The following is a 27,136-nucleotide window of genomic DNA, read 5'->3' as shown; positions in this document are numbered from 1 at the left end:
ACTTTGTGATGTTAGCAGTCATTAATGATTTTTGCCTAGAAAATCCACGAATTCGTGGGGAGTTGCAAAATGGTGCTATTCTATCATTTCTTTTTTGTTTATCAGCAGGATACCTCTGTAAAGAGAGATTCCTTCTCTTCAAATAGTTGGTCTTCTTGAGATACTGTTAGTAAAGAAAGAGGATAAAATTTCTTTCACTCACCAGCTTTTAAAACAATTACTTAGTTGCCAGTATCCGCCCAAGGAGACCACTCAGTGAATTTGTTTTAGTTCTCTTTATGAACTCATGAGTTTAAACAAATCTGGTGTGTTCCAATCTATTACAGTAATCATTCTAAATGATGTTCAGATTGCTCAGCTTCGGCCAGTGGGGACCTCTGTAAGTAGGCTCCTGAGTTCTTGTGACACCATCCTGGTAGCCTCTGATAGTTTTCTTACTTTCTGGTATGATGAGATGTTTCAGCTTCACCTTGTACATTTCTTGCTCCAGATCTGAAACCAGCCATTTCTCCTAGGAGTTCTGGTCACATGGCCAACATCTGAATAGCATATACCAAAATTCCAGTTTCTCAGTAGGAAAGTAAATGTTCATCACAACATTGTTTACGTAGTTTAGGCAGGGTGAGCCATTCTTATCAAGAAATGGTGGGAATCCTCCTGGAATCAAAATTCCTAGACGCCAGCCTGGGCCCACCTTGCAAGCCAGCCTTTTTAAGGACAGTGAGTACAGAGAGTAAGTAGGAAGATGGGAGAACTAATCATAGCACTGAAAGCTTAAAATTAGGGAATGATGTGCAGTTATGTTAAATGGGAGGGTATGTGGCTCTAAGAATGAATAACTGGGGTAAGGTGGAGAATACAGTCACTGGAGGAAAGAAGGTCAAGGACCCAAGAGGCCAGGGGACTGGAAGGAACACCCACATTGATATTGAAATCACAAGAATTATAAATTGGAGAAATGATTAAATTTGGAGAAGGTGACAATGAGCAAATCCTCAAGGATGATGAGAGTGACTGGAGATCACAGTTGTCATTTCTTGTTGGGTTCCCCCTTTCTGTGTACTTCTAGACTCTTGCACTGCCAGACGGACTTTTCATGATGTGAAAACTTCTTACCTTTTTACAAAGGACCCTGTACTCTGATCAAAAGTCCTTAGTCATGCCATGGTTTTGCCTAACTCTGCCTTTTATAGCCGCTGTTTCTTTTGTTTAAATGCTCTCAGCCGCAGAGCTTGCCTTCCCCAGCAGCTCACTTCCTCAGCGGATGGTCATTTCCTGTTTATAGTCTGTTGGATTTAGTACATTATTTTCAAAGTATTAGTTTACAGTCACTCTTTTCCTCTCCTTTTGGTTTAGGCCAAGAACCTTATCTGTCTCTCTGTCCCTGTAGCACTGTGAAAAAGCTCTCAGCAAGCTCTAGGACCAGTCTAGTTCATAAATTCCTTTCGAAAGTGTTATTATCAAGTAAATAGTGTGTGATTCTTCATTTTTAATCTCAGTAAATATGATGCTTAGTGCCACAGTTAATGTCGAAAAGTTTAAATCACAATGGATTCCTTTTATCCATGTATTACAGAATGACTACTCTTAATCTTTTTATTTGTATTGCGGAGAAGATTGAAAAATACAGAAGGAGTCACTAGTTGTGCTAACAGAAGTCTAAGTTTTTTATTTCCTCTCCCTTCCGGTTTGAGCCTTCTATTTTGGTCTTGGGAATCAGGCTCACAGTTGAAGGAAGGAGGCCCCAAAGCTACTGAGATAATCCCTGGAGTAAAGAAAACGGGAAGTGTAAAGGTGACTATAGTACAATGAAACAAATGCTTTCTTTTTCCTTCTCTACTAACTTGTTATTTAAATGTTTTTAAACATCATTTGATGTTAGTATACTTAGCTTTATTTTTTTAGAGTCTTTTTTCCCCAAGTATCTCATTTGTTTTATTGAAGAGAGTCTTTGTGTGAGGATTTTTGTGGCTATTTTGATTTCTCCTTATGATTTCTTATATATTTATGTATTTTGTAGTTAAATGGAATATCAGCATATAAAACTTTTATTATGTTTTTGAGTCATAGTTTATATGACATTTGCTTTTGGCATATTACTAAGTTACTATCAATATATAAAAAAATCTAGTGACAAAATACTCATTTTAATTTTTTTCAGAAACTATGAGTGGACGACCTCAAGTCCACATTTTTTGGGGTGCTCCAGTTGGTCCATTGAACATGACATTATCACCGGAACCAACTTCTTTAATGTCTCCTGAGAACCCCTGGAAGAAAATTCAGCTTTTATACAACCAACATTCCTTACATCTGAGGGATGAAAAATGCACTCACGAAACTCTTGAAGACTATCAAGTTCTAGAAGCTACCAGCCTTCCAGATCTTCCTAATGCTCACTTCATAACAAACTCTGTGAGTGAACCGGTTCATGTGAAAGAAGACTTTATACGTTGTATTTCTGAAACACAGACTGTAGAATCCCAGGAGAGTCCCCCTTTAGGGTTGAGAGAGAGAACCAGCTCCGATGTGCAAGTATGTGGATTTAAGGGCAAAATTCAGTGTTTAACCGAAAAAGAAAAGTTTCAAAAGCTTTTCAGCGAAAATAAGCAACTTACAGATGAACAGCATAAAGATCAGTCAAATACATGTGGTCAGAACTTCCAGAAAAACTTCTTTCAGTTAGATCCTAAATGTACAGCTACACGAGATTTGGTCCATAGTATGGAACAGACTAATACAGGGCCGGGAGCCGCCGAAACGCGGTCTGTGCCAACAGAGCGTCATGAGGTACAAAACCAGGGCCTGGGGTTCTTTTCCTCTGACACAGAAGATAAGCCAAGGTCCGAAGCCGTTAGAAAGGTCGCAGACCTTAAAATATCTACCGATACCGAATTTCTTAGTATAATGACCTCCAGCCAGGTTGCTTTTTTATCTCAAAGGAAGTCAAAAGGACAGCATTTTATCAAGAAGGGGCCTGTAAACACGGAGAGCGAACCAAAGGCAAGTCATAGGGAAATAAGAATACTTGAAGATGATTCGATTCAGCCTGATGATGATTTTGCAGGAGGATGTGAAAGTGGACAAAACCAAGCACATTCCCTTGAACTCTTTAGTCCTGTTTGTCCTGAAACAAAAAGTAGCGACACTCCCATGAAGTCTGATAAAGGTCTTGAAGAAAATATAGGATCTCAAGCACTTTTCAATTTTGAATATAAACTGCCACCCAGTGATGTATGTATCGAGTCCTATAGCTCAGGAATGCTGTGTTCCCAACTACATACCTTCCATAAGAGTCCTGTGAAAAGAAGTTGGGCCTCTGAAGATAAGTTGGGCCGTTCCAAAGCCCCGTCTAAAGTCCTCCAACCATCCAAGAAAATTAAGTTGGTCTCTGATGCAGGAGATCCTACTGCAGCAATGGACCAGAGGAATGTGTCTACATTTAAGGGGATTAAAAAAACGTCATTAATAAGAAATTGTGATTCTAAAAGTCGGAAGTATAATTGTTTAGTCATGGTATTATCTCCATGTCATGTGAAAGAAATAAGTATAAAATCAGGACCAAATTCCGGCTCTAAAGTGCCTTTAGGAACAATTCTGGTAACTGACCAGTCAGGAATTGAGAAGAAGGTCTCTCTGTGGAGGGCTGCGGCATTCTGGGCACTTACTGTGTTCCCCGGAGATATAATTTTGCTTACAGGTAAGGTCATCATGGGGTAGTGGTAGCTTCAAGCTGTAGGCTTCCCCCACATCCCACTTTAACCCTTTTTACCGTTTGCCTCTGTGGGAGGCAGCATGATCGATCCCTTTCCAGTATCCGGGTTTATCTCCTTACCATCGCCCCATATCCCGTGTCCTTGCCATTTCTGGGCCTTTGCTCTAGACCTTCTTGGTTCTGTCCCTCCTTTCTACTCACCGTGAAGAAGCCTTCCCTGGTTGCTCCTCCCCTTCATTCACTATGTTAGCGTTCAGGTCCTATCATCAGGCTCTTTCTTTGTTTCCTTATGGTTTTGTCTGTGAATGTCTTATTCTTAAGAGTTTTCTTGAGCTGTATTAGCAGACTAACGATGAAAGGACAGCGTTTCTACTACTTAATCCCTACTAATGCTGTGCACATCAGCCTCTTATTGAGGGGACAGATAGAGAATTTCTATTGTGTTTTTAATTGTTAAAATTACACTCTCACATTTGGGAATATGGGAAAGAAAAACTGCTGATATTAAACTAGTCTCATCACCACCGGGAGAGTTTTGGAGTGTCACCTTCCAGTTATCTTCCCTCTGCTCCTTAAAATGTGTACACATACATATGTAATAGTTGATATTCATTGGGAACTTACTTTGTGTTCAGCCCTGTTTTGAACTTTACATGTATATAAATTCATTACAACAACTATATGAAGAAGATACTGATTATCCTGTTATAGGATATTTAGATTATTTCTATGAGGTACCTTAAAAAAAATCAGGTTTTTTTTTCCCTGTTTTGCCTTATTTCCTTAGTAAAAAAGTAATCTAGTTCACCAATTTCTTCGTCTTTTTTTTTTTTTCTAGTTCACCAATCTCTGAATAGGTTTCTTTTGTTTGTGTGGGACAGATGGAAACTTCACAGAAAAAAAAAATCTACTTTTCCATTGTCCTAATTAAGTACTGAAATTATATTTACATAGAAACTTATGGGTAAAACCCCATTAACAGCATCCAGTTGTATATTATTATATCTCTATGTTGGATATCTCATACTATCTATTGACATACACCCCCAAACTGAACGTGTTTCTGCAGCAGGTGTATTCCAGGTCACATTGTGTTCAGTGACATAGCTGACCTTTCGCCATTATACTTGTAGCAATAGCATGAAGAGGTGCTCTAAGTAGGGACTGTCTAGGGAGACTGCTGGCCAGAGTTTGAAGAGCACCTAGCACTTCACTGTGGAAAAGCACAGATTTTCAAGAACAAACAGGAGAGGCTCTAGGGCATATCAGTGAGAGGGAATCAGGAGAGCCAGGAGGCAAGGGCTGGGCCATGAATTCCACTCCACCCTATCACCAGTGATCAGCAAGTCACTAACCCAACCTAGGTTTTATAATCTAGTTTGCCGAAGCCTCTTCTGGAAATTTCTTACTTTTTTCTTTCTGAAGAGCAGGCATCCTGATGGTCAGATTATGAGAAGTCTGGAAAGCTGTTCTAGCTCTTCCTGGCCAGGCAGTGGGGAGCCGCTGAGTGCTTTATAAACCAGTCAATGGATCACATTAATGTTCTTGAGAAATCACTCATTAGCACTGGGGGACGTGGATTGGAGGTGGGAAGGGGACATGTTGGAGAGAGAGGAATGTATGATATAAAACAGTACTGGCAGGGCCGTGGGCAGAGTCAACAGGTGGGAGTTTGGAGACAAAGGTGGGGAGGGAGAGGTGGAAGCTCAGGATGGCTTCACACTGGAATTTACTTGCGAGTTCCAGAGTGCCAATAAATGAGATGGGTCATATGAGAAGAAGAGCAGGTTTGGGGAACCAGTAGGATATCCAGTCAGGAATGTCTGTTTGGCAGTTGTGGATACAATGGGTAAATGGGTTTGAAGCTGGGGAGAGTGTGTGGGTATCAATTTGGAAGTAAGTACTCGGAATGTGTGCATCCTGGTTTTTCCTTCTTATTATCTCAAGAATTTGCTGCTGTTAGGATATCTTTATACTTCTAGCATTTTATGCACTGATAATATCCTGCCTGGGATCAATATGTCTCTGTCTCTTACGGTTTTTGCTCTACTTGGCACTGTTTCTACCTGTGGGTATATTTAGTTCCACTGTCTGATTCTTCTCTAGGCATCTTAGATCATAGAGCTCTCCTATTGGAAAGTGTTCCTTACCTCCAAAATCCTTCACTTTTAATATCTGGAGATGAAAATTGCTTTTGAGTGGAAAAATAATCAAAGTCCTTTAAGAGTGCCTTATATTCATATGTGTTTATAGCAGAAGGGATAAATGCATACTAAAGAGTATTTGCTCTTCTGGGCCGTACTGCTTTGGAGCCATTACTTGGCTTCCTGGCTCTAAATGATTTCCTTTTAATTTCTCAAAATAGACATTAGAACAGTTCTCTTATGTAAACAAAAGCCATTAAACCATGCTTTGTGGAGCAGCGAGCTTCCATTCTGATATTGTTCAAATATACAGAAGCAATTTTGTGATTGCTATTTTATTATTTGGTGTCTTTAGGCAGATCATTTAACCCACTTGAACTTTAGCCGCCTGGCAGTGAGAAACATGTATAATATTTTGGATGATTGCTATGTTAATTACAGTGTGAAGGAATTTACCACATGATCAGAAGAACTTTTTTTCCCTCCTTTCCAGATGTTACTGTTTATGAAGATCACTGGATTGGTGAGACAATACTGCAGTCAACATTTACCAGTCAGTTATTAAATCTTGGGAGCTACTCATCTGTCCAGTCTGAAGAGTGTAAGACACGTTTTTAAATATAATAATTTCTTAGTATTATAAAGTATATACACTTTTCTATATTAGAAAAAGGAGTTAAAATGGTAATTTTACAAAATGTTTTCTAAACAGATTAGCTAGACAGTGTTGGTTTATTTTCTTTAGTAAGAATGAAAATAGAATTTATAAAAATAAACGTATCCATTGTAAATCATAAATATTTTAAGAAATATTGGGGTTCAGATTCCATTTTCTTACTTTATTCTTAGAGTCCACATAGGAGTGGTCCTTAACCTTTTAGGGGGTCATCGCTCTCTTTGAGAAGCTATGGTCCATTTCTCCAGAAAAATGGACTTAGATGGATAGACACAAAATTTTTCAAATAATTCCAAATAGTTCCATGGGCCTCTGAAGTTCTTTTGTGGGATTCCCCAGCCTCTGGTTAGGAACCCTTGAGGTAATGAGGAAAGCATGGGCCTTCCAGTCAGACAGTTGTGGTTTGAATCCTTGTTCTTCAGTCCACCACTGCTAGGAAAGACTATCCTTCTCTGATACCCATTTTCTCTTCTTTAAGATAAGCTATTCAGTGAAGAGCCCACAGCTGTCTTTTTCTCCAAGAAATAAAAGAAAACAGAGTAAGGGAGATAGTATAAACTGGTAATTATAGTCTCTGGAGTCAGGATTTGAATCCTGGCCCTACCGCTTCCACAGTCTATGTCTTTTAGCAAGTTACTTAACCTCATTGTACCCCCGTTTCCTCATCTGTGAAAAGGAAATTAAAATACATATGTAGCTTATAGGTTTGCTGTGAAGATAAATGAGAGAATGAATATGAGATATCAACCTGCATGCAATACATAAGAACAATATAGTAGTATTAATGGGCGAAGTAATAAGCAAAATATATTTGTTAGAAAACTGAGACAGTGTCATGGAAAAATAGCTATCATATATAAAAATACACTGATTATACAAGAGATTAATTGGAATAACAAGAAAGTTGTATGGCATATATGGAAGATACAGCATGGAATTCCAACCCGTGAATAATATCCTCAAAGAAAGGCAGGGTAAGCAGAAGAGAACAACAATGGTGTTTGGGAAGGGTGAGATTTCCCTGTATTCCAGGGAACCTAGTCAAGGGGAAATCAGCACTAACATATTCTCATAAAAAACTAAAACTGAGTTCTTCGTCTGTGCAGTTTATATGTATTAAGTGGTGACATTATTTGAGGCACCGTGCACTGGGGGTACAGTGGTGAGCAGTATCCACCTGGTGCTGGCCTTCGTGACACTGATGTTCGTGTGTGGAAGACAGACAAGGAAGAAACTAAACAGACATGCAAATGTAATATTTGCAGGTGATAATTAATGCTATGAAGGAAACTAACGAAGGGAAAGATGGAGAATATCATAGATCTGGTTGTGAAGGGCTGGTCATGGAACAGAATGAGGGAGTTAGGAGGTTATTGGAATAGTTGAGGTTGCGAGATAATGGGTGGTCAGGGGAAATAATGAGAAATGGATGGATTTGAGATCTAGCTTATACAGACCAGTTACTATAGAAGAAATAGAGACAATTAATAAAGAACTACCATACAATAAAGTAGCTAGGCCCAGACAGTTGCATGGGAGAACTCTACCAAACCTTCAGAGACCAGATAGTTCCAATGCTTTAAAAATTATTCCAGAGTATTGAAGAAGGAAACTTCCTAATTCCTTTTATAAAGCAAATATAACACTGAAACCTAAATCAAATAAAGTCATTACAAATAAAAATACTGACCAGTATTATACATGAGTATTGATGCATGAGGTCTAAACAAAAAGTCTAAATAAAATATTAGTAAACAAAATCTAACACCACATTAAAGAAATATTGATCAAGTGAGACTTTTTCCAGAAATGGAAAGCTGTGTTCAATATTAGAAGATCCATGAGTATTGTATACCATACCATAAAGGAAAAATTATGTAATTATCTCCATAGATGTTGAAAAACCCTTTGACAAAATTTAACATCCATTTACCATAAAAAGCACTCCAGGAAATGGAAATTGAAAGATACTTTCTCCTTCAGTATCAATAAATACAGTATCAATACAGTGTTACAATTACAATAAAATAGATGTATTTAGTCCTAATGCCAGTATCTTATTTAATGGAGAAACACTAGAGGTATTTCCACTAAAATCAGGAGCAAAGTAAAGATGTCCACTATCTCTGCTACTCGTCGTCATTATACTAGAGTTACCAACCAGTGCAACAGGACAAGAAGAGGTATCTGAATGGTTGAAAAAGAATAAAAACTGTATGTACAAGTGCTTTGATAACATATCTGAAAAACTTCAGGGAATCAAAGATAAAATAAATTCAAACAATAAAAGAGTTCACGGGTGTAACAGGAGATGAAAGTTAACGTTAAAAAAGTCAATAGCCTTCATATTCACAGACACTAAGCAGAGGGCATAAGGGTAGGGAAAAACTCATCTGCAAAACCAATAAAGAAGGTACTTCAGAATAAATTTAACAAGAAATTTGCAAAACCTGTGTAAGGAAAAAAATTGTAACTACTCCAGAAAGAAAGAAGGAGATGAACAAAAGGAAACACAGTATTCCCTGGTCATGGATAAGATGACTCAACATTATAATGGTGTCAGTTCTCCATGACTTAATTCATAAATCCAATGCTACCTCAATAAAAAATATTAGGAAGCTGTGCTATGGCATATTCAGCTTGACACTAACATTCATATGGAAAAACAAACGTGCAAGAATAGCTAGGAAAACACTGAAAAAGAAAAAGTATGAGGAACCACGCTTACCAGACAGGCTTTAAACTGTAAAGCCTCTATAATTAAAGCCATGTGATACTGGTGCGTAAATAGACAAGTGGACCAGGGGAACAGAACAGGATGATCACAAGTAGACCCGTATACATATAATTTAGTATGTGACAAAGATGTTATCTGAGATCACTGAGGTGAAGGTTAACTTTTTAATAAATGGTGGTGAGTCAACTAGGCAGTCATTTAGAAAAAAGACAAAATTAGAATAATATCTCACACAAAATAGAAGGATATACTCCAAATAGATTAAGAATCTAGAAAATAAAACCATTAACTCTAGGTGGAAACACAGGTAAATTTCTCTATCATCTTGGTGTAGGGAAAACTTTCTTACTATTCAGAATCCAGAAGCAGTAAAAGAAAAGAAAAAATATAAAAAATTTGACTATAGAGAAATAAAATTTTGCACGACCAGTAGCACCATAAACAAAGTCAAAAGACAACTGGCAAACTTGGACAGAATATTTGCAACATACACCTTAGACAAAAGGCTGATATTCCTAATAAAGAGAGAACTCCTACAAACTGAGCGACAAAGGACCTGATAGAAGAATGGAGAAAAAACACGAGACATTCAAATGAAAGCTACACAGAGATGTAATTTCCCACTACCCGACTGGCAAGAATTAAAAAATATGGGGGCGCCTGGGTGGCACAGCGGTTAAGCGTCTGCCTTCGGCTCAGGGCGTGATCCCGGCGTTATGGGATCAAGCCCCACATCAGGCTCCTCCGCTATGAGCCTGCTTCTTCCTCTCCCACTCCCCCTGCTTGTGTTCCCTCTCTCGCTGGCTGTCTCTATCTCTGTCAAATAAATAAATAAAATCTTAAAAAAAAAAAAGAATTAAAAAATATGACAGCACGTGCTGTTGATGAAGCTGTGGGGAAACAGGCCCTCTTGTACGTTGCTAGCGGGCATGAGAATTGCTGCAGTTCTTCTGGAGGGGTATCTGGTGACCCCTAACAAAATTATGTACGTACTCAGCTTTCAACCCAGCAAGCCTACTGATAGGAACCTATCCTGAAGGTACAACTACAACAGTGTGAGAATACATATGCACAAGGTTATTCAGGGCAGTGTTTATAATTGCAAGACACTGGGAAAAACTGGAACGCCCCTACATAGCAGAAAGGTTGATTACATTGTGGTACATTTCCACGGTGAAATACTACACAGCTGTGAAAGAGAAAGAAAAAGAGTTCTGTGAACTGATAGGAAGTGATTTCGGGGACATACTGTTACCTGAAAAACACAAAGCTCAATGAAGTATATGTAGTATGCTATCTTTTGTGTAAGAAAGAGGGGAGGAATAAAATATATGTGTATCTCTTCATTTGTGCAAAAAAAAATGCAGGAAAGACAAAACAGAAACTAAAGAGATGAGTTACCTACAGAAGCTGGTTGGGAAAAGGGATAGAAAGAAGGAGGGAATGGGAATGGGGTAGCACTGAGGAGAAGGGAGTAACACTTCTCTGAGTGGATCTTTTTGTGTAGCTGTGACTCGCCGAGAATCACGGTGATGCTTCCTATACCCACAGCAAACCATCAAAACCAACTAAAATGTAGCGGAGGGGGAAGCCCCCCCAAAACACCAACACTAACAAATGAACCTAACCATATTACAAATGAATAAAATAACTACACAGGAGGGTGGGGGAAGAAAAGAGCAAACCTTAGTAACTGGAAAACAGCATATGGACTGGATTCCATAAGGCCCCGGCCAAAAGGACAGCATGGCTGCTGCAGTCTGGTTAGTAGAAGTACTTCTCAGAGGGGCGTGGGTTAACAACAGCCTGGAAACTGGAAGCAACGAAAGGGAAAAAGTCAATTTCCAATTTGGGGATTTCTTTAAAAGATGTAAGTGTAATCTTTTATTATGAGTATTTGAAGTTGCTACATCTTGGAGAGTATATTTGCATGGAGCTAAATGAGCTGTAAGTAAAATTCACCATATTTAATAGATGTAAATACAATAGAAGAGTAAGAAACATTTTGAAATCATGAAAATAACATGGTATGCAAATATTTTGTAAGGGATTGGGGAGATAAATGTTGTAGGTAGAGTTGGTTTTAAGACTGATTTACATTCAAGTAAGGCTGATCTGTTTCAGTCATTTCAGAAAAATCTTAGGACCTAATTCTAGATGGAGAATATCACATGGAACCCCTGGGAAGCTTCAGGTTTTTGTAGAACAAAGAGAAAACCCTTGAACTAGTTAGAGAACCTTTAAAAGTTACTTCAAATTCTTTCCCTTTATACTTACCTAAGAATTTATATTGCCCTGTTTTTCACAGCTTGGTAGCTAACGCATATTCTAAGTCTTTTAAATTTGATTTAGGGGAATGGTTATCAGTTGGTACTTTGAGAATATTATAATTGTTTTTCTGAAAGAATGAATCAGTTCGGTTAGGTTATTGTTTTTGTTTTTACAAGTACTTACAGCTCGTGAGAACATTCTCCTGATCAATATCTTGTTCTTTTAGAGAAGACTTCTGGTCTTTTCCTCATTATAGTGAGGTGTTACATGTGACAGGACATAAATTTATCTTAAGTATTATTAAATTGAAGTGATTAAATGTATAAATCAAAGATTAATACAATGTTTTCGTGAAGTAGAGTATTTTAATTGGAATCTAAGTTATTCCATGTTTCTGTATTATAAATCAGGGATAAGTAAATACTTGGATATCAGAGATCTTTGTATTTTCCCCTAAAAGCTCCACATTATAGACAAAAAATGAAGCCCCGAGAAGTTATATACGAGTTCTCAGAATTCATTGTTGACAGAGTCAGAATTGTTCTGAACCCATTTGAATTTTGATTCCACACATGCCGGAAATATTGCGAAAGAGGGATCTGGATGTCTGGTGGATGAATTGGAGCCCCAGATGGAGCTGCTTGGAGTTGGGTTTTGCTGTAATCTAACAGTCCTCTCTTGCTCTCATTCCTCTTTCATGCCATCTGTTCTTTTCTGTTACGCTCCTTGCTTTGTTAGTGATATAACCTTTGCTTCATAAAAGTCATGGAGAAATTGAGTCATCTTCACTGGACTGGATTTCAGGTATCAGGTTCTAAAAACCTTAAAACATTTGTTTTTATCCATGCACTCGGCTGGGCAAGGAATCTTGATGCCATCTTTCATCTTTTCTGTACCCTCTCCATCTCATTGTTTCTTGGAGTCCACCTCTGAACTATTTCACAAATCTGTCACTTCTCGTCCCTTTATGCAGTCTTGCCTGGTTTCCAGCGCTCATCGTCTCTTGCTGGATGGCCACTGGCCTCCTAAGTGTTCTTCCTACTCTCTCTTCTGTGAAAATTGATTCCTCCACATTAAGGGGTCCACGAACTTTGCTGGGAAAGCATTACGTCTTTACTTTCTCTGATAGCTAACCGAAAATGAGCAGCTGCTTCCATTATGCAAGAGGCAACAATCCACAGTAATATTAGCAGTACTTGGGGCTTGGTCACCAATGGAAAGCACATATATTTTCATATCACATATTACAGTTGTCGAAGATAACTTGAATGTCATGCCCATCACTACTTTGAAATTACAGTAGTTGTTATATACTCTATTATGTATTATATATATATTATATTGTTATTTAATGTTAGTTCATTAGGAGGAACAAATTATTTGTTGAAAAATATTTGCTATATTTCCATATAGCAGATTTTGCCATCTTATTTTATGCATTGAAAAATACTATTTTGTAATGAAAATGTTCTAAAATTAGATAATGGTAATAGTTGTGTAACATTGTGAAATACTAAAAAAACACTGACTCATACACTTTATTTAAAAAATTCTTTTTTATTTTCTTTTAAAGTAGGCTCCACACCCAACATGGGGCTTGAACTCACAACCTTGAGATTTAGAGTTGTGTGTTCTACCAACTGAGCCAGCCAGATGCCCCAAATTATACACTCTAAAAGGGTGAATTTTATGCATGTGAATTTGCCTGAGCAGTTGTTTTTGTGTGTTCGTGGGAAGGCTTTCATGTATGTCTTATACCCTAAGCCCAGTGTTTGTTATTGACTGTCTCAAGGTTGATAATTCCTTCAGCGTGGGTCATGACAAGATATGTCTTTGTATCCCTAGCACCTGGCATAATGCCTGGCACGTGGTGGATGGTCTCCTGATGAGTGAATGAATAATGAGACTTTAGTGTAGCATAAGAAATTCATTAGGATGAAAATGTTAATGGGAGAAAGAAACAAGGATCGTTTGTTTTTTTTTCCCTCCTGAAATCAGCAAATAGGCCCAGCCTTCTAAAAAGTACTTAACTGCTTTTTGCTAAGATCTTATTTTGATCAACAATCCACTATATATTCAAATATACCTCCCTTACTTTCAGGGAAATTAAAATTTAATCAGCAAACCTCATCAATCTGCCCATTTAAAATGTGTGCATTTTATTGTATATAAAATATATCTAAAAAATGAGAAAAAATTGAAACAAATAATTAAAAAATAGAGGAAAACATCTAAATGACATAACGACCGAAGAACTAAACAGCTGATCTAACAATCACGAGACATATTACAACGTAGCACATGCTCAAATGCCAGATGAGAGCTGGCGAGAAAAGCTCTCTGCGGGAAGAAGTCACCGGGAGCCTCTGTCGTGGTTGTGTTTCTGGGTAGCGTTTGTATAGGTAGAGAGGATGACAGGGTTGCAGCCAGCGAGAGTGGTGAGGACAGAGGCTTGGGAGTGGGGAAGAGGAAGGCATGTTCAGGGAGTCAGATAGGTGACTCTTAAGTATATGTCGGATGAGAAACATAAAAGTCTCAAGGAAGAATAGCAGCAGTTGGGATGGTCAGGGAAGGTGTGAGCAAATCAGACTGCAGGGATTAGGGAACTGGTTGGGTATAACAGGGTAATTAATGGAGGGGTCAAAAGAAATAACTGAAATACTGGTCTTGGTTAATTGGTAGAAAAATGACATTATTAACAGAATAAAGAAGGGAACAGAGCAAGTTGTTTTGGAGATGGTAAATAATTCTAATTCCTTTGGTTAAAAATCTCAAGCTAATTTTTACACTTAAACATTTAAGGAAAAGTTGCATATTTTAGAAATGAAAGCATACTTTCCATTCAATCACACTTTACAACATAAAATACATTTCTAAGAAAATATTGTGTTGTTAAGAAAATACAATTTTGCCATCTTTCATACATGTGTGTGTTTTTCTTTCTTAGATTCCAATATCATTAATGATGTTGTACTTCAAGACTTACTGGCATATGTGTCTTCCAAACATTCCTATCTCAGAGATCTTCCCCAGAGGCAGCCTCAGAAAATGAACAGTATAGAATTTGTAGATTTGGAGCGGCTGCAGCCAGACATATTAGTCCACGCAGTACTAAGAGTTGTTGATATCACTATACTGACAGGTAAATATTTGGGGCACTGTCTTAATTTTAGGTTATAAAATAATTAAGATAAAAGACTGTGGCAGTGTGTCATTTGGTTATCACTATTACATTTATCACTGGACATTAAAGTAAGGTATCCTGTGTGATAAAGTAATGCCAGCTGAAATATTTCTTTTCCAGAGGCATTATACAGTTACAGAGGACAGAAGCAAAGGAAAGTTATGTTAACAGTGGAACAGGTCCAAGGTCAACATTATGTGCTTGTATTATGGGGTCCTGGAGCAGCCTGGTACCCTCAACTTCAAAGGAAAAAAGGTAAATATACCAAAAAGCATTTAACCTATTTATAGTTAGGTAAATGATTAATGCTTACGAGCCTAAGATGAAGAGCATCTTAAGAGATTAAGATAGACTACATTTGAAATAGTAGGTGATCATAATTGAATATTTATCTTCGAATTTCTTCTGTTATGATTTTATACCTCCTGTTAGCAATTTCATGATCTAAGAGTCCTCTATAATTAATGGTGGCAAAAGAAAAGCTTCCTTTTATTCCCAGGTTTACTACTTTACCTTTTTAGTGAAGATCTTATCTCCTTCAGGAAACGTTCTTTAAAAATTGAAATGTGGAGAAGCTTCTACAATTTTTATTCAGCCAAAGTACTCTGATAAATAAACTTCTCTCTGGTTATAAGGCAGATGTTAGGGGAGCTGCATTAACCCTTTCAAGTCGCAATGTTACTGTTTCATAAATTAGTGTGTTCCAGGTTTTTATACCAGTTGTTTTAAAAGTGTCGACTATTAGCCATCCATAGAATGTTCATGTTTAAAATATGACCCATGACTACATTTTCCTTTAAAACATTAGTTACCAATAAATTATGATGAATTTAATTAAATGGCATTGATGTTTCAACAAAATAGTGTATCTCCATTTCAATACTATATTGTGAGATCCTTTCATTGTAGCAGTCAGAGAGTTCAATTAGTGGCTTATGAGTTCTTTTATCCTGCTGAATTAATCCAGAGATTGATTAGGTGTATGATTCATTCTTTTTTACCTGAAAGAGTTAATGTCCCTTCCCAAACTTCTACCTACAAAATGGTTATCAAAGGATAGGATCTGTCACATCTCTCTCTTAATCATTAATAGCCTATAACCAGGTAAGTCTGACTTTTTACTTTTATGTTAGGATCAAACATTGGCAAATATTTGTTCGATTGAGAAATCTGACAAACACGTGTCCGTGGTAGACTGACCACCGTTATTGACCACTCTATCATAGCCGGGAACATGAGTCTAGTGCATGTGGAACAAAATATAGGTCAGAGGTACTATCCCGTTTGTGACGGAGCTGGAGCAGGCTGCTCTGTGCTTGCTTTGAATATCCTTCTAAAAGTCGTGGTTATTTGGCTAATAGAAGAGACCTTCTAGTTCTCTCTAGACAATTCTGTGGTATTTAGGTTAATATTGGGAATTTGTGAGTCCAGGAATTGAGATATAGTTGTTCTTTGTCCATTCATTCATTCAGCATACTTTATTTATAACCATCACTTTTGGGTTTTGATATCCACCTCAATACCTCAGTTTTCAAAATGGGAAAGTACCAATTTTGAAGGATCATCTAAGTAAGTGATTCTACTTTCAGAAACTGTTAGCATTTTACCTATTCATTTAGTATTTCTTGAGGCGTTCTCTGTATTCACCTCCATTCTGGGAGCTGGTTTTCCTTGTTCCTGAAGATAACAAAACTCACGTTTAGATGATATAATCAGAAATGATCATCAAGTAGTCATTGTTGAATACTGGAGATCACAGAGTTGATGTTTTGGGGAGGAATAATAAGAAATCCCCAATTCACATTCTTTCAAAATATGCATGGGAATTTGTAGCAAGGACTGATCACAGTTTAGGTCCTAATGAGGGTAAACTAGGGCATACACTACACTTCTAGGAATAATTGGGTACATAGAATAAGCTATTCGAACTAAATGCCATTCCAATGCAATATTCTGAAAGTATTTAATAGAAGTCTAACATTTTAAAAATATAACAAATTATAATCCAGTACTCTTGTGACATTACTAATTAAGCACAGAGTAATGCAAATGATCCCAATGTTTGTAATTATACTTAATGCAAAATCATAGTTATGTCTGTATGGAGGTTTGAAATCTATTCACATCCTTTTTTTTTTTTTTTTAAAGATTTTATTTATTTATTTGACAGAGAGAGATAGCCAGCTGGAGAGGGAACACAAGCAGGGGCAGTAGGAGAGGAAGAAGCAGGCTCTCAGCGGAGGAGCCTGATGTGGGGCTCGATCCCAGATCGCCGGGATCACGCCCTGAGCCGAAGGCAGACGCTTAACAACTGAGCCACCCAGGCGCCCCAATCTATTCACATCCTTAATTCATGATTCAAATACAGAAATGTATTAGAAATTGTCTCAATACCAGTCTTCCTCATACCTACTAGTCTAACCTGCACACGACTCCTTTCTGTTACTTGAACTTGCCAATCTTTTTCCTGCCTTGGGATCTTGAGTTTACATGTTTCCTCTGCCTACAGTGCTCTCCCCTCCAGCTTCCTGCATGGACATCTTCATTTCTCAGCTCCAATGTCATACCCTCAGAGGGGCCTCACACACATAAAATCACTATCAGATTCACTCTTTGAGGTCCATTCGTGCCACTTAACACAATCAGGATTCTCCAGCTTAGTTGCTTGCTTTCTAATTAACTAATTTTCTTCATAGATTATAAATTCTGTGAATACAAGCATTCTGTTAAGCTTTTTCGGCACTGTATCCTTATTATACAGCACTGTGCCAACCCTCATAGATGCCTTCTTTGTGAATGAATGAATGAAGAATAAAATACAGATCAGGCAACCACTCAATATGTCCAGTCTTGAAGGAGTAAGAGACTCAAATTTGAGGAGGTAATAACTTTGTTTCAAATGAGAAGAAAAAAAATCACCAGTTTGAAAATGCATGCACACAAAGGTCTGGCAACCCATGGAATGTATTAACAAATTACATTTAAACTTGAGCACAGAGGGCTTTTAGTGAACTGAACTAGAACTCTTCTCTGGTTAACTTAAACAATTAAGGGGCATATATTTGAAGTATATAGGAGTATCTCATCGTACATAGGGCAAGAGTGCTGATGGGCTCAGGGGTACTTGGAACCAGGAGCTGAAAAGCTTTGTGTGTCCTGGGCAGCTTCTTCAGCTGTCTGCTTTAGTCACTTGGTGCAGACTTTCTCTGCTTTTCAACCATATGGAAGGCAGCAGAAGATGCTTACTCTGTAGCTCCTGATTTTACTTTTCCTTTTAAGAGACCAGTCCATTTCCAAATTCCCAGGGAAGAAAATCTGATTACCCAGATTGAATTTGGTTCAATCAACTGGCCTCGGGGACAGGGTGGGAAAGTACAATAGGAATGCCTGAGCTTGTTTCAGAGGGTCAGGAAACAGACGAGAGGGTCATTTGTAGTCTGGGTGGACTAAAGATATGAATGTTCACTATCCTGGAGAGACACATGTGATGTTACTATTTAGCTTAAAAAGTAGATTATAAAATTTCATGTATAATAGGATCCCATTTTAATACAGCAGGTAGGTGAGTATGTGTATACATGAAAAAATTTGGAAATACAGATACTAACATGCTAGCAATGGCTGTGTGTGTGTTTTTTCTTTATGCCTTTAGTTTGAATTTTATGCATGTGTGAATCTGCATTTATTTTTTACATATTTAATAAAAACTTCAAACTTAGTATATAGAGAATAATATAATGAAATACTCATTGTAGTACCCATTATACCCATTATATTAGAACATTGGCCAATCTTATTTAATCTATTGTTACTCTTTTCTTTTACTGTATTAGTATTTTATAGTAAATATATTTTGTTTATAATTAAGAAATAAAGCAAACTTTTTCCTTTTGTAAAAAAAGAGTAGATAAGGTTTGAAATAGCTAGTTAACAATTTGAAAAAAAATAGAATTAAATTTTTATTTCATATTTGTGCCAAAATGAATTCCAGATGCATTAGAAATTCAAGTTTTTAAAAAAAGAAACAGTGAGTAGTAGAAGAAAGTATAAGCAAACTTATTTGGAATCTAAAGACTGGTAGGTTAAACAAATGGCAGCAACAAGAGCTATACGTAAACATCACCATATACCAAATTAAAAGGCAAGTGAAAAACCAGAAAAAAAAATTATTTTGTCAGAAAATAATACAATAACAAAAGACAAATATCTGTAAGGATAAATGGGCAATAGATATGAACAGGAAGTCCCAAAGAAGAAATAAAAATGGCCAATGAATATGTGCAAAAAATTTACTTATTAGTAATTGAAAGTGAACAAATAAAATAAAGACAGTACATGGTTTTTCTCCTGAGAAATTGATAAGAGAACGTTTAGGGGAACAGCCACTCTCATGAACTGTTGGAAATGTAAATTGGTAAAACCTTTCTTTAGGATAACCAACAATGCATATGAAAACCAAATTTGGAATACCTTTGGCCTAATAATTACACTTCTAAGGAATTTATCATGGCTATGCCTAAAGATATAGCTAAAAATATATTTATCACAGTACTGTTTATAATAGTAAGAAATAAAAAATAACCATCACGCCCCCAAATAGGGAATTGCTATAATAATTTTTAAGATTTTGGCATATCTGTGCCAAAGTATTGGGATATTATGCAGTATTTTAAGATAATATAGAATAATACTTAATGACACAAATCCAATTGAAAACATCTGGATATCCACTGAAAGTGTTAATTTAACTGTGTTTATCTGGGGGTGTTGAGATTATGGCTGTTATTTTATTTTATTTATGTATTTATTTAATCTGATTTCTAAGCATGTATTTTATAACAAGACAAGCAAACTATTTTAAAAATAGTGATTGTTTTTAAGCAGTCACTTGGGATATATATGATTTAGCTCTTTCTAATGATGCTCTCTCTATACAGATTTACTGACTTGTTTTAAGATTCTCCATTTTTCATAAAGGGAAAAAACTGTGGAGGCGGTGTGGGGAAGGGGTGTGAATTAGCTTAATGGCCTGAAGCAAGTGGAAACTAAAAGAATGCTGTTATATTTAGAAAACTCAGTGCTAAGAGATCTTTTTGTTTTAGTAGAGTTTAAAGTTGAATTTATTAATATAGAATAGGATTATTTGGCAGGAAGCTCTATGCCACTGCAGTTTAAAGGATTACAGTTATGACTGAGGGAACTAAAAATACATGCAATTATCTCTCAATGCTTTTTTTTTTTTTTGTGCTGGAAAAATTAGCTAAGTAAGAAAATGAAGGGGTTGAAAAATCAGTGAGAGATATTGATTATGGCAGACATATGTCCATTTCTATGCCTAATAGTTTTAAAAACCTTAGCCTGTAGATAACAAAACGGGAATTAGCTACTCTGAAAAGCAGTTGGTTATGATAAATTATGACTGTTTAAGAGATCAAGAAATCTTAAAAATTTTTTTATTAAAATTATCTCCAACATCCTTATACTATTGCCCTAAAACAACGTAATTCACATTTTGTCTTTTAATACCCAAATTCCTTAGAGTGGTAAAAGTTGTATTTAATTGATTTAATCAGATCAATCTATTTAATCTGATTCTGAGCCTAGATTCTTTCCTTTTTGGTGACTTTTTGTTTTTGTTTGTTTGTTTAAGATTATATTTGGGAATTTAAATACCTTTTTGTTCAGCGCAATGACATCCTAGAAAGCCTAGAATTGCATACAACATTTTGGTCATCCTGTGAGTGCCTGTTTGACGATGATAAAAGGGCAATTGCATTTAAAGCAAAATTTCAAAAAAGCATGCCCTCCATTGTGAAGATGTCAGATTTAGCAACACACCTGGAGGATAAGCGTTCAGGTAAGATCTTTATATACGTAAGATATTGCTCATTTTAATATAAGCAAGGGAAGCTATCATTTATGGGAAAAATGTACAATTAAATATGAAAGTGAAATACAGATCACTGTAAATAGCTCAACCAGGTATTTGCATAGCTTCTTAGCTTTCTGCCTACAATCCTTTGTGGTTAAGTTGTAATTATTAGGGATCACTTAAAAATACTTTTTGCATATATGTCCAAGCAGCTTATCACTTAACAAACCAGAAATAGAAAAATGACCCTAACCAGAGTCACTGTTGAGATAAGCATTTATCAAGTTACTAAACTGTTATCTCCACGTGTTGTTAAAATTTAGCATTCATACAGAATCCACGCAGTTTGCTTGCTGCTTTAGTAAAATGTAATAACATACTTCTTGAACTCACAGATCTGTGCGTGTGTATGTATGTACATGAAATTCATCCTCAGAAACATACTACATAGAAGATCGCGTTTGGTGTTGGATTTTATACACATACTAACACGCCTTCCAGGAACTTAATACCATTAAACTAATTTTGAGTGCAGTGGTGAAAGGAATATGCTTTAGGTTCAATATGCCATGCACTTCGGAATGAAGAGAGTAAAATAGTGAAAATAACTAGATAAATTGATACAATTTTAGTGGGAAATGCTTTTCACTAAATTACATTGGTTTCCTAAGAACAGAGATGAGGCTCAAAGTACACTAACTCTAAGTTAAAGGAGTAACAAATTAAACAGCATTTGAAGCTATATTTAAGGTTACTAAATGCCGATAATCAGTAAACGTCAGTGATGATCAATTTTGGAAACTAGCAGAATGTTTTCTGGTGGCTATTATAACAATTGTTTTTAGAGGGGAAATGAGGGTTGAAAAAATAGGATGTATCTGTAGGTTTATTGTTATATAATTTAAGTTTTTTAATGAAGAAAATATTTGGTCAAAATTTTTTCTCAGAGGGGCGCCTGGGTGGCTCAGTTGTTAAGCGTCTGCCTTCGGCTCAGGGCGTGATCCCGGCGTTCTGGGATCGAGCCCCACATCAGGCTCCTCCGCTGAGAGCCTGCTTCTTCCTCTCCCACTCCCCCGGCTTGTGTTCCCTCTCTCTGCTGGCTGTCTCTCTCTCTGTCAACTAGATAAATAAAATCTTTAAAAAAATTTTTTTCTCAGAATTTGTATAAACAAAATTACCATTTTGGTGCTTTTATAGGTTAAATTATTAAGAATAACTCAGGAACTTTGGATTTTGGTACTAAATTTTAATTTTATTCTCCCATTTGCATGAATAATTTTCTGCATTCTTATAGATGGTTTTAGATTTTATTAAACACTAGATGTGGTTTAAGTGAAATAAGGTTATTTTTTACAATTCTAATAAAAAGAATCTGTTCCAAAATGAAATGAGTTGAAACTCCTAAGAGATCACATACTAAGATTCTCAAGTATATTTCTGGGACTTTTTGCTAGCATGCTATGCCCCCTTTTGGTACATCCACAGAAATGGAAAAGTTGTGTCATAAGCAGAGCAGAAAGCACTCAGAGCTTTTCTAATATGGTTCAGAGTGTCAAATTTAAAAAGATTTTTTAACAGAGTTTTTAGGGTATAATTTTCGTACAATAAACCGCCCTTACTTGAAGTATCCACATTCACACTGGTGAGTTTTGACATAAGACCCATGAAACCATTGCCACAGTCGTGAAACCATCACCAGTCTTCCCCTTTGTAATCTCTCTCTTGCCTGTGTACCTGACCTTCTGATCCTTCCAGGCAATCAGTCTGTCACTGGAGATTAGTTTGAATTTTCCATGATTTTATATACATGAAATCATACCTTAAGTACACTGTTTTGTTGGGCATCTTTAATTAAGCAAATTCTTTTGAGACATATCTGTGCTTTTGTGCATATCAGTAGTTCATTCCTTTTTATTCTGTTGTACGAATATGCCATGATTTGCAGTCTGTCCATCTGTTGATGGACACCTGGGCTGTTTCCGGTTCTTGGCTCTTATAAGTAAAGCTTCTATAAACATTCACGTATGAAGCATTACATGGACATAGTCTTCCTTTATTCGTGAATAAGTACCTAGTAGCTGAATAGCTGAAGGGTTATATGGTAGGTGTATGTTGAAGTTTTTAAGAAAATGTCGAACTCTTTTCCAAAGTAGTTGTAGCATTTTACACTTCCGCCAAGCAGTGTATGAAATTTCTGTTTTTCTCACATCCACGTCAGCACTTGGTATAGGCCTTCTTTTGAATTTCTGTAATGATAGGTCATTGTAGTTTTAATTCGCTTTTCCCTGTTGGCTAATGATGTTGAACACCTTTTCACGTACTCAGCTGCCATCCCTATGTCTTCTCTGATGAAGTGTCAACTGAGATCTTTTGCCCATTTAAAAACAAAGGGTTGATTATTTTCTTATTATTGAATTTTGAGAGTCCTTTATATTCTGGGTAAAAATTATTTGTTAGATACAGGCTTTGCAGATATGTTCTCCCAGGCTTACTGGTCTGTTCATTCTTTTAACCAGGCTTTTTGAAGAGCACACGTTTTGAATTTAGATGAACTCCATTTTATCCATTTGTTCTGGTATGAATTATGCTCTTGGTTTCCTATTTAGAAAATCTTTGCCTTACCGAGCATCATAAACATTTATGTCTTATGTGTTATTTTAGAAGTTTTAGAGTTTTAGGGTTCACATTTGGGTCCATGATCTATTTTGAGTTAATTTTTGTATATGGTGTGATGCATGTCTTTTCCTTTTTGCATATGAATATCCAGCTGTTTGAGTCCCATTTGTTGAAAAGATTACTATTTTTCCAGTGAATTGCGTTTACTCCTTTGTCAAAATCAGTTGTTCACACATATGTGCTCTATTTTGGGGCTTTCTCTTCTACTTTATTGATCTATATGTCTGTCTTTACACCAGTACCACTCTGTTTTGATTACTGTAGCTTTTATAATATGCCTTGAAGTCGGAGATTTTTAGCCCTCCAACTTTGTTCTTTTTCAAAGTTGTTTTGGCTGTTCTAGGTACTTTGCATCTCCATTTGAATTTTAGAATCAGTTTGTCGATTTCTAGAAAAAAGCCTGCTGGGATTGTTTTGAAGCTCTGCGTCCATTTGAGGGAGAATTGACATAATATTAAGTTTGCCAACCTAGGAACAAGATACATCTTTTATTTCTCTTAGCTATGTTTTGTAGTTTTCAGAATATAGGGCTTTCATATCTTTCCTCAGACTTCTATTTTCTGTTTTTCTGCTATTAGAATTGGTGCTTTTTAAAATATCAGTTTCAATTGTTTGTTGCTTTTATGTAGAAATAAAATTGATATTTGTATGTTGATCTTGTCTTTTGTAACCTTGCTAAACTCACTAAGCTCAATAGTAACTGTTCGGTAGATTTGAATTTTCTACATGGATGATCATGTTATCTGTAAAGAACGTCAGGGGCGCCTGGGTGGCTTAGTCGTTAAGCGCCTGCCTTCGGCTCAGGGTGTGATCCCGGCGTTATGGGATCAAGCCCCGCATCAGGCTCCTCCGCTGGGAACCTGCTTCCTCTCCCACTCCCCCTGCTTGTGTTCCCTCTCTCTCTGGCTGTCTCTCTCTCTGTCAAATAAATAAATAAATAAATAAAATCTTAAAAAAAAATGTATTTATAAAAAAAAAGAAGAAGAACGTCAGTTTTCTTTCTTCGTTTCCAGCCTGGATGCCCCTTATTTATTTTTCTTGCCCCTTTGCACTTGATGACTTCTCTAATATAATATTGAAAAAAAGTGGTAGGAGTAACGTTTTTACCTTGTTTTTGATCTTAGGGAGAAAACATTCATTCATTATTAAGTGATGTTGGCTTAGGGTTTTCCTGCATGCTTTGTATAAGGCTGATGAAGTTGCCTTTTATTCCTAGTTTGCTGAAAAAACATTTTTTTTTAAATCAGGAATGGGAGTTAGAATTTATCAAATGCTCTTTCTCCATCGATTGAGATGATCATAAATTTTTTCTTTTGCAATCTTTTAATGTAATTACATTGATTGATCTTTGAATGTTAAAACAGCTGTGCATTTATGGGGTAAACCCCACTTGGTCATGATGTGTCCTTTTTATATATTGCTGGATTTAATTTGCTAACATTTGTTAAGAATTTTTTTAAAAGATTTTATTTATTTATTTGACAGAGATAGAGACAGCCAGAGAGAGAGGGAACACAAGCAGGGGGAGTGGGAGAGGAAGAAGCAAGCTCCCAGCGGAGGAGCCTGATGTGGGGCTCGATCCCACAATGCCGGGATCACGCCCTGAGCCGAAGGCAGATGCTTAACCGCTATGCCACTCAGGCGCCCCTGTTAAGAATTTTTATGTCTGTGTTCTTGAAGGATATTTGTGGTGTTTTGTTTTGTTTTTTCTTGTAATAGCTTTTTCTGCTTTTGGAATAGAAATAGAATCATGCTCATGGAATGAGTTGGGATGTAGTTTGTCCTCTTCAGTTTTCTGGAAGAGTTTGTTTAGAATTAGAATGTTTTCTTCCTTACATGTTTGGTAGAATTCCTCAGTGAAGCCCTGTGGGCCTGCAGTTTTCTTTATTGGAAGGTTTTAACTACACACAGGTGGTAGAGAAGCTCCGTTTAACTTGGTGTCATGGAGAAGCCAGTGCTGTTACCTACTGCTTACACAGAGCAGCTACTCCTGGAATTGAAGACGTAGAATTAGATTTCAAAATCAAAAGCACCATCATGAACACTAATAAAATAGGTGCTCACAGCTCTGAAGATCTGGTTTGGGGGTTGAGGCTGGGGGTTGGGAATGTCCTCACAAATGCTGGAGATGGGCTTCCCACTGGTAAACTGGGAAAAACTCTGTGTTGTTACAGTCAGTCCCTGGTAGGCTGTGTTCAAAGAGGGCCTTTTAGCTATTTTTCATTCTCTTATGTTCAGCTCTGAGGGCTGAAATTTGTAGTTTCTGTCATTGTTTATGTGTTTTTAGCCCAGAAATGGAGGGAGCATATGGAAGTACGAGCAACTTTTTCCTAACCTGCTTCATCGTTCAATAAAAGGGGTGAGATAGGGAGCTGAACATGGGAGAATTTCCTCAGAGGGTCTGCCCCCTTACCAAAGCTCCGCGGAAGCTGGATAGGGTGAGGCTGTGCCGGCTCCTTGTCAAGAAACGAAGGTGCTTACTCAGCATCCGGCCCTGCCTGTCAGCAGAATGCCAGGGCCCAGCAGGCTGTAAGCCCCTTGAAAGCAGAGTCCACGTTAATCATGAACTTTTAACTTTTTTATAGAGGTGTGTAGATTTATAAAATGTGTGGAGTGATGTCCACATTCTTCTAAATGATTGAATTCTTTCTTTAATTTCTTAGTGATACAACACGTCTGCGGCAAGGTGTGATGTAGAGCGTGCTGTAGTTTGTTGGGTATGCTTGTAATTCACGTAGGGATACGGGGCATGATTGGAAAAGATGATGAAACAATCTTTGGGGGCCTAAAGACTAAAGCAAGCAGAAGGACTTAGGAATAGGAAAGTCACCATTAGTGGGACTCTTAAAGAGATAACACGAAGAGAGAATAGGAAGCCAGAAGGATGAGTTCCTGACCTGGAGTGTTACCACCTGCTAAAAGGATGAAGAAATGCAAATTCAAAGGCTTAAAGGGGCTTTAAACTGAATCTGGAGAGGAAGGGAGAAGATAAACTCAGATGAACTCACAGACCTCACTAGTATACAATAAGGCAAAGGTAGATTAGAAAAAAAGAATGTCTGGCAGATAAAGATACTCAGCATTTGTTTAACAGGTGAATGCATGAGCCAGTGAGAGTGAATGAACATGCTCGAGGTCCTGGGGAGTCACACACATTTTTTTTTTTTAAGATTTTATTTATTTGACAGAGAGAGAGACAGCCAGCGAGAGATGGAACACAAGCAGGGGGAGTGGGAGAGGAAGAAGCAGGCTCCCAGCAGAGGAGCCTGATGTGGGGCTCACTCCCAGGACCCCGGGATCACGCCCTGAGCCGAAGGCAGACGCTTAATGACTGAGCCACCCAGGCGCCCCAGAGTCACACATTTTGTAAATGAGGACTCTCAGTACTCATGTGCTCTATAACCAATGCCCAGACTGTGGATGGTGATGCGCGGGAAATTGAAAAAAACAAGTTTAAAAAGAGGATAAGCTAGTGGTATGTTAGTTTTGGGTAAAGTAGAGACCGGAAGAATAACTGAGCTGCTCTTTGGCTTTCAGCAATGAGCATGTAAACGAAAGGGAGGACGGGAAGAGAGAGGGTATGGTAGCTAGTTTCAAGTGTTTCGAAGTAATTTCTACTGAAAAAGGGATAGACCTTATTTTGCATGATTCCAGACGACAGGGAGGAAGAAAACACCCACCCGTGCAGCCAAACTAGCCACATAAATCTTCACTCTTCGTTACGGGCAGTGGTAGCTCACCTCTCACTTTCCAGAGTAACATGGAAACCTCAAGCAGGTGAGATTGTCCAGGGAGAGAGTGGAGGAGGGCAGACCAAGAACGAGTCCTCGGATGTATGCTTACTATAAGCGACTCAATCAA

General features: G+C 37.3%; 1 protein-coding gene and 1 long non-coding RNA gene across 15 annotated transcripts in view; one reads left to right on the top strand and one right to left on the bottom strand.

Annotated features, from left to right (window-relative positions):
- Positions 1-27,136, top strand: part of SHLD2 (shieldin complex subunit 2) — a 76,002-nt gene that overhangs the window by 44,150 nt on the left and 4,716 nt on the right. For 9 of the 13 annotated variants that reach the window (XM_045783634.2, XM_045783625.2, XM_045783636.2 and 6 more), the window contains 5 exons: positions 2,162-3,700; positions 6,353-6,460; positions 14,491-14,685; positions 14,848-14,982; positions 20,378-20,584. In XM_045783634.2, coding sequence (XP_045639590.2) covers positions 2,167-3,700; positions 6,353-6,460; positions 14,491-14,685; positions 14,848-14,982; positions 20,378-20,584 — 2,179 coding nt within the window. In that variant the 5' untranslated portion in view covers positions 2,162-2,166. Of the gene's footprint in view, positions 1-537; positions 1,795-2,161; positions 3,701-6,352; positions 6,461-14,490; positions 14,686-14,847; positions 14,983-20,377; positions 20,585-27,136 lie in introns of those variants that run through there. The other 4 variants (XM_045783639.2, XM_087862961.1, XM_087862959.1 and 1 more) reach the window with 3 other exon arrangements.
- Positions 261-15,331, bottom strand: LOC123783073 (uncharacterized). Of its 2 annotated transcripts, none has more exons than XR_015724785.1 (4): positions 15,241-15,322; positions 10,958-11,085; positions 3,285-3,436; positions 261-539 (listed from the first exon to the last, which is right to left on the bottom strand). It is a non-coding gene; the product is annotated as an uncharacterized LOC123783073 (long non-coding RNA). The 2 variants fall into 2 exon arrangements; XR_015724784.1 differs by lacking the exon at positions 261-539 and adding an exon at positions 2,655-3,127 and having other exon boundaries at positions 15,241-15,331.

Source organism: Ursus americanus, chromosome 6 (genome assembly GCF_024610735.1).
Source record: "Ursus americanus isolate L20-20 chromosome 6, mUrsAme1.1.p, whole genome shotgun sequence".
Classification (NCBI taxonomy): domain Eukaryota; kingdom Metazoa; phylum Chordata; class Mammalia; order Carnivora; family Ursidae; genus Ursus; species Ursus americanus.
The sequence above is the reverse complement of the archived record's forward strand: the minus strand, read 5'-3'. Positions and strand labels throughout refer to the sequence as shown.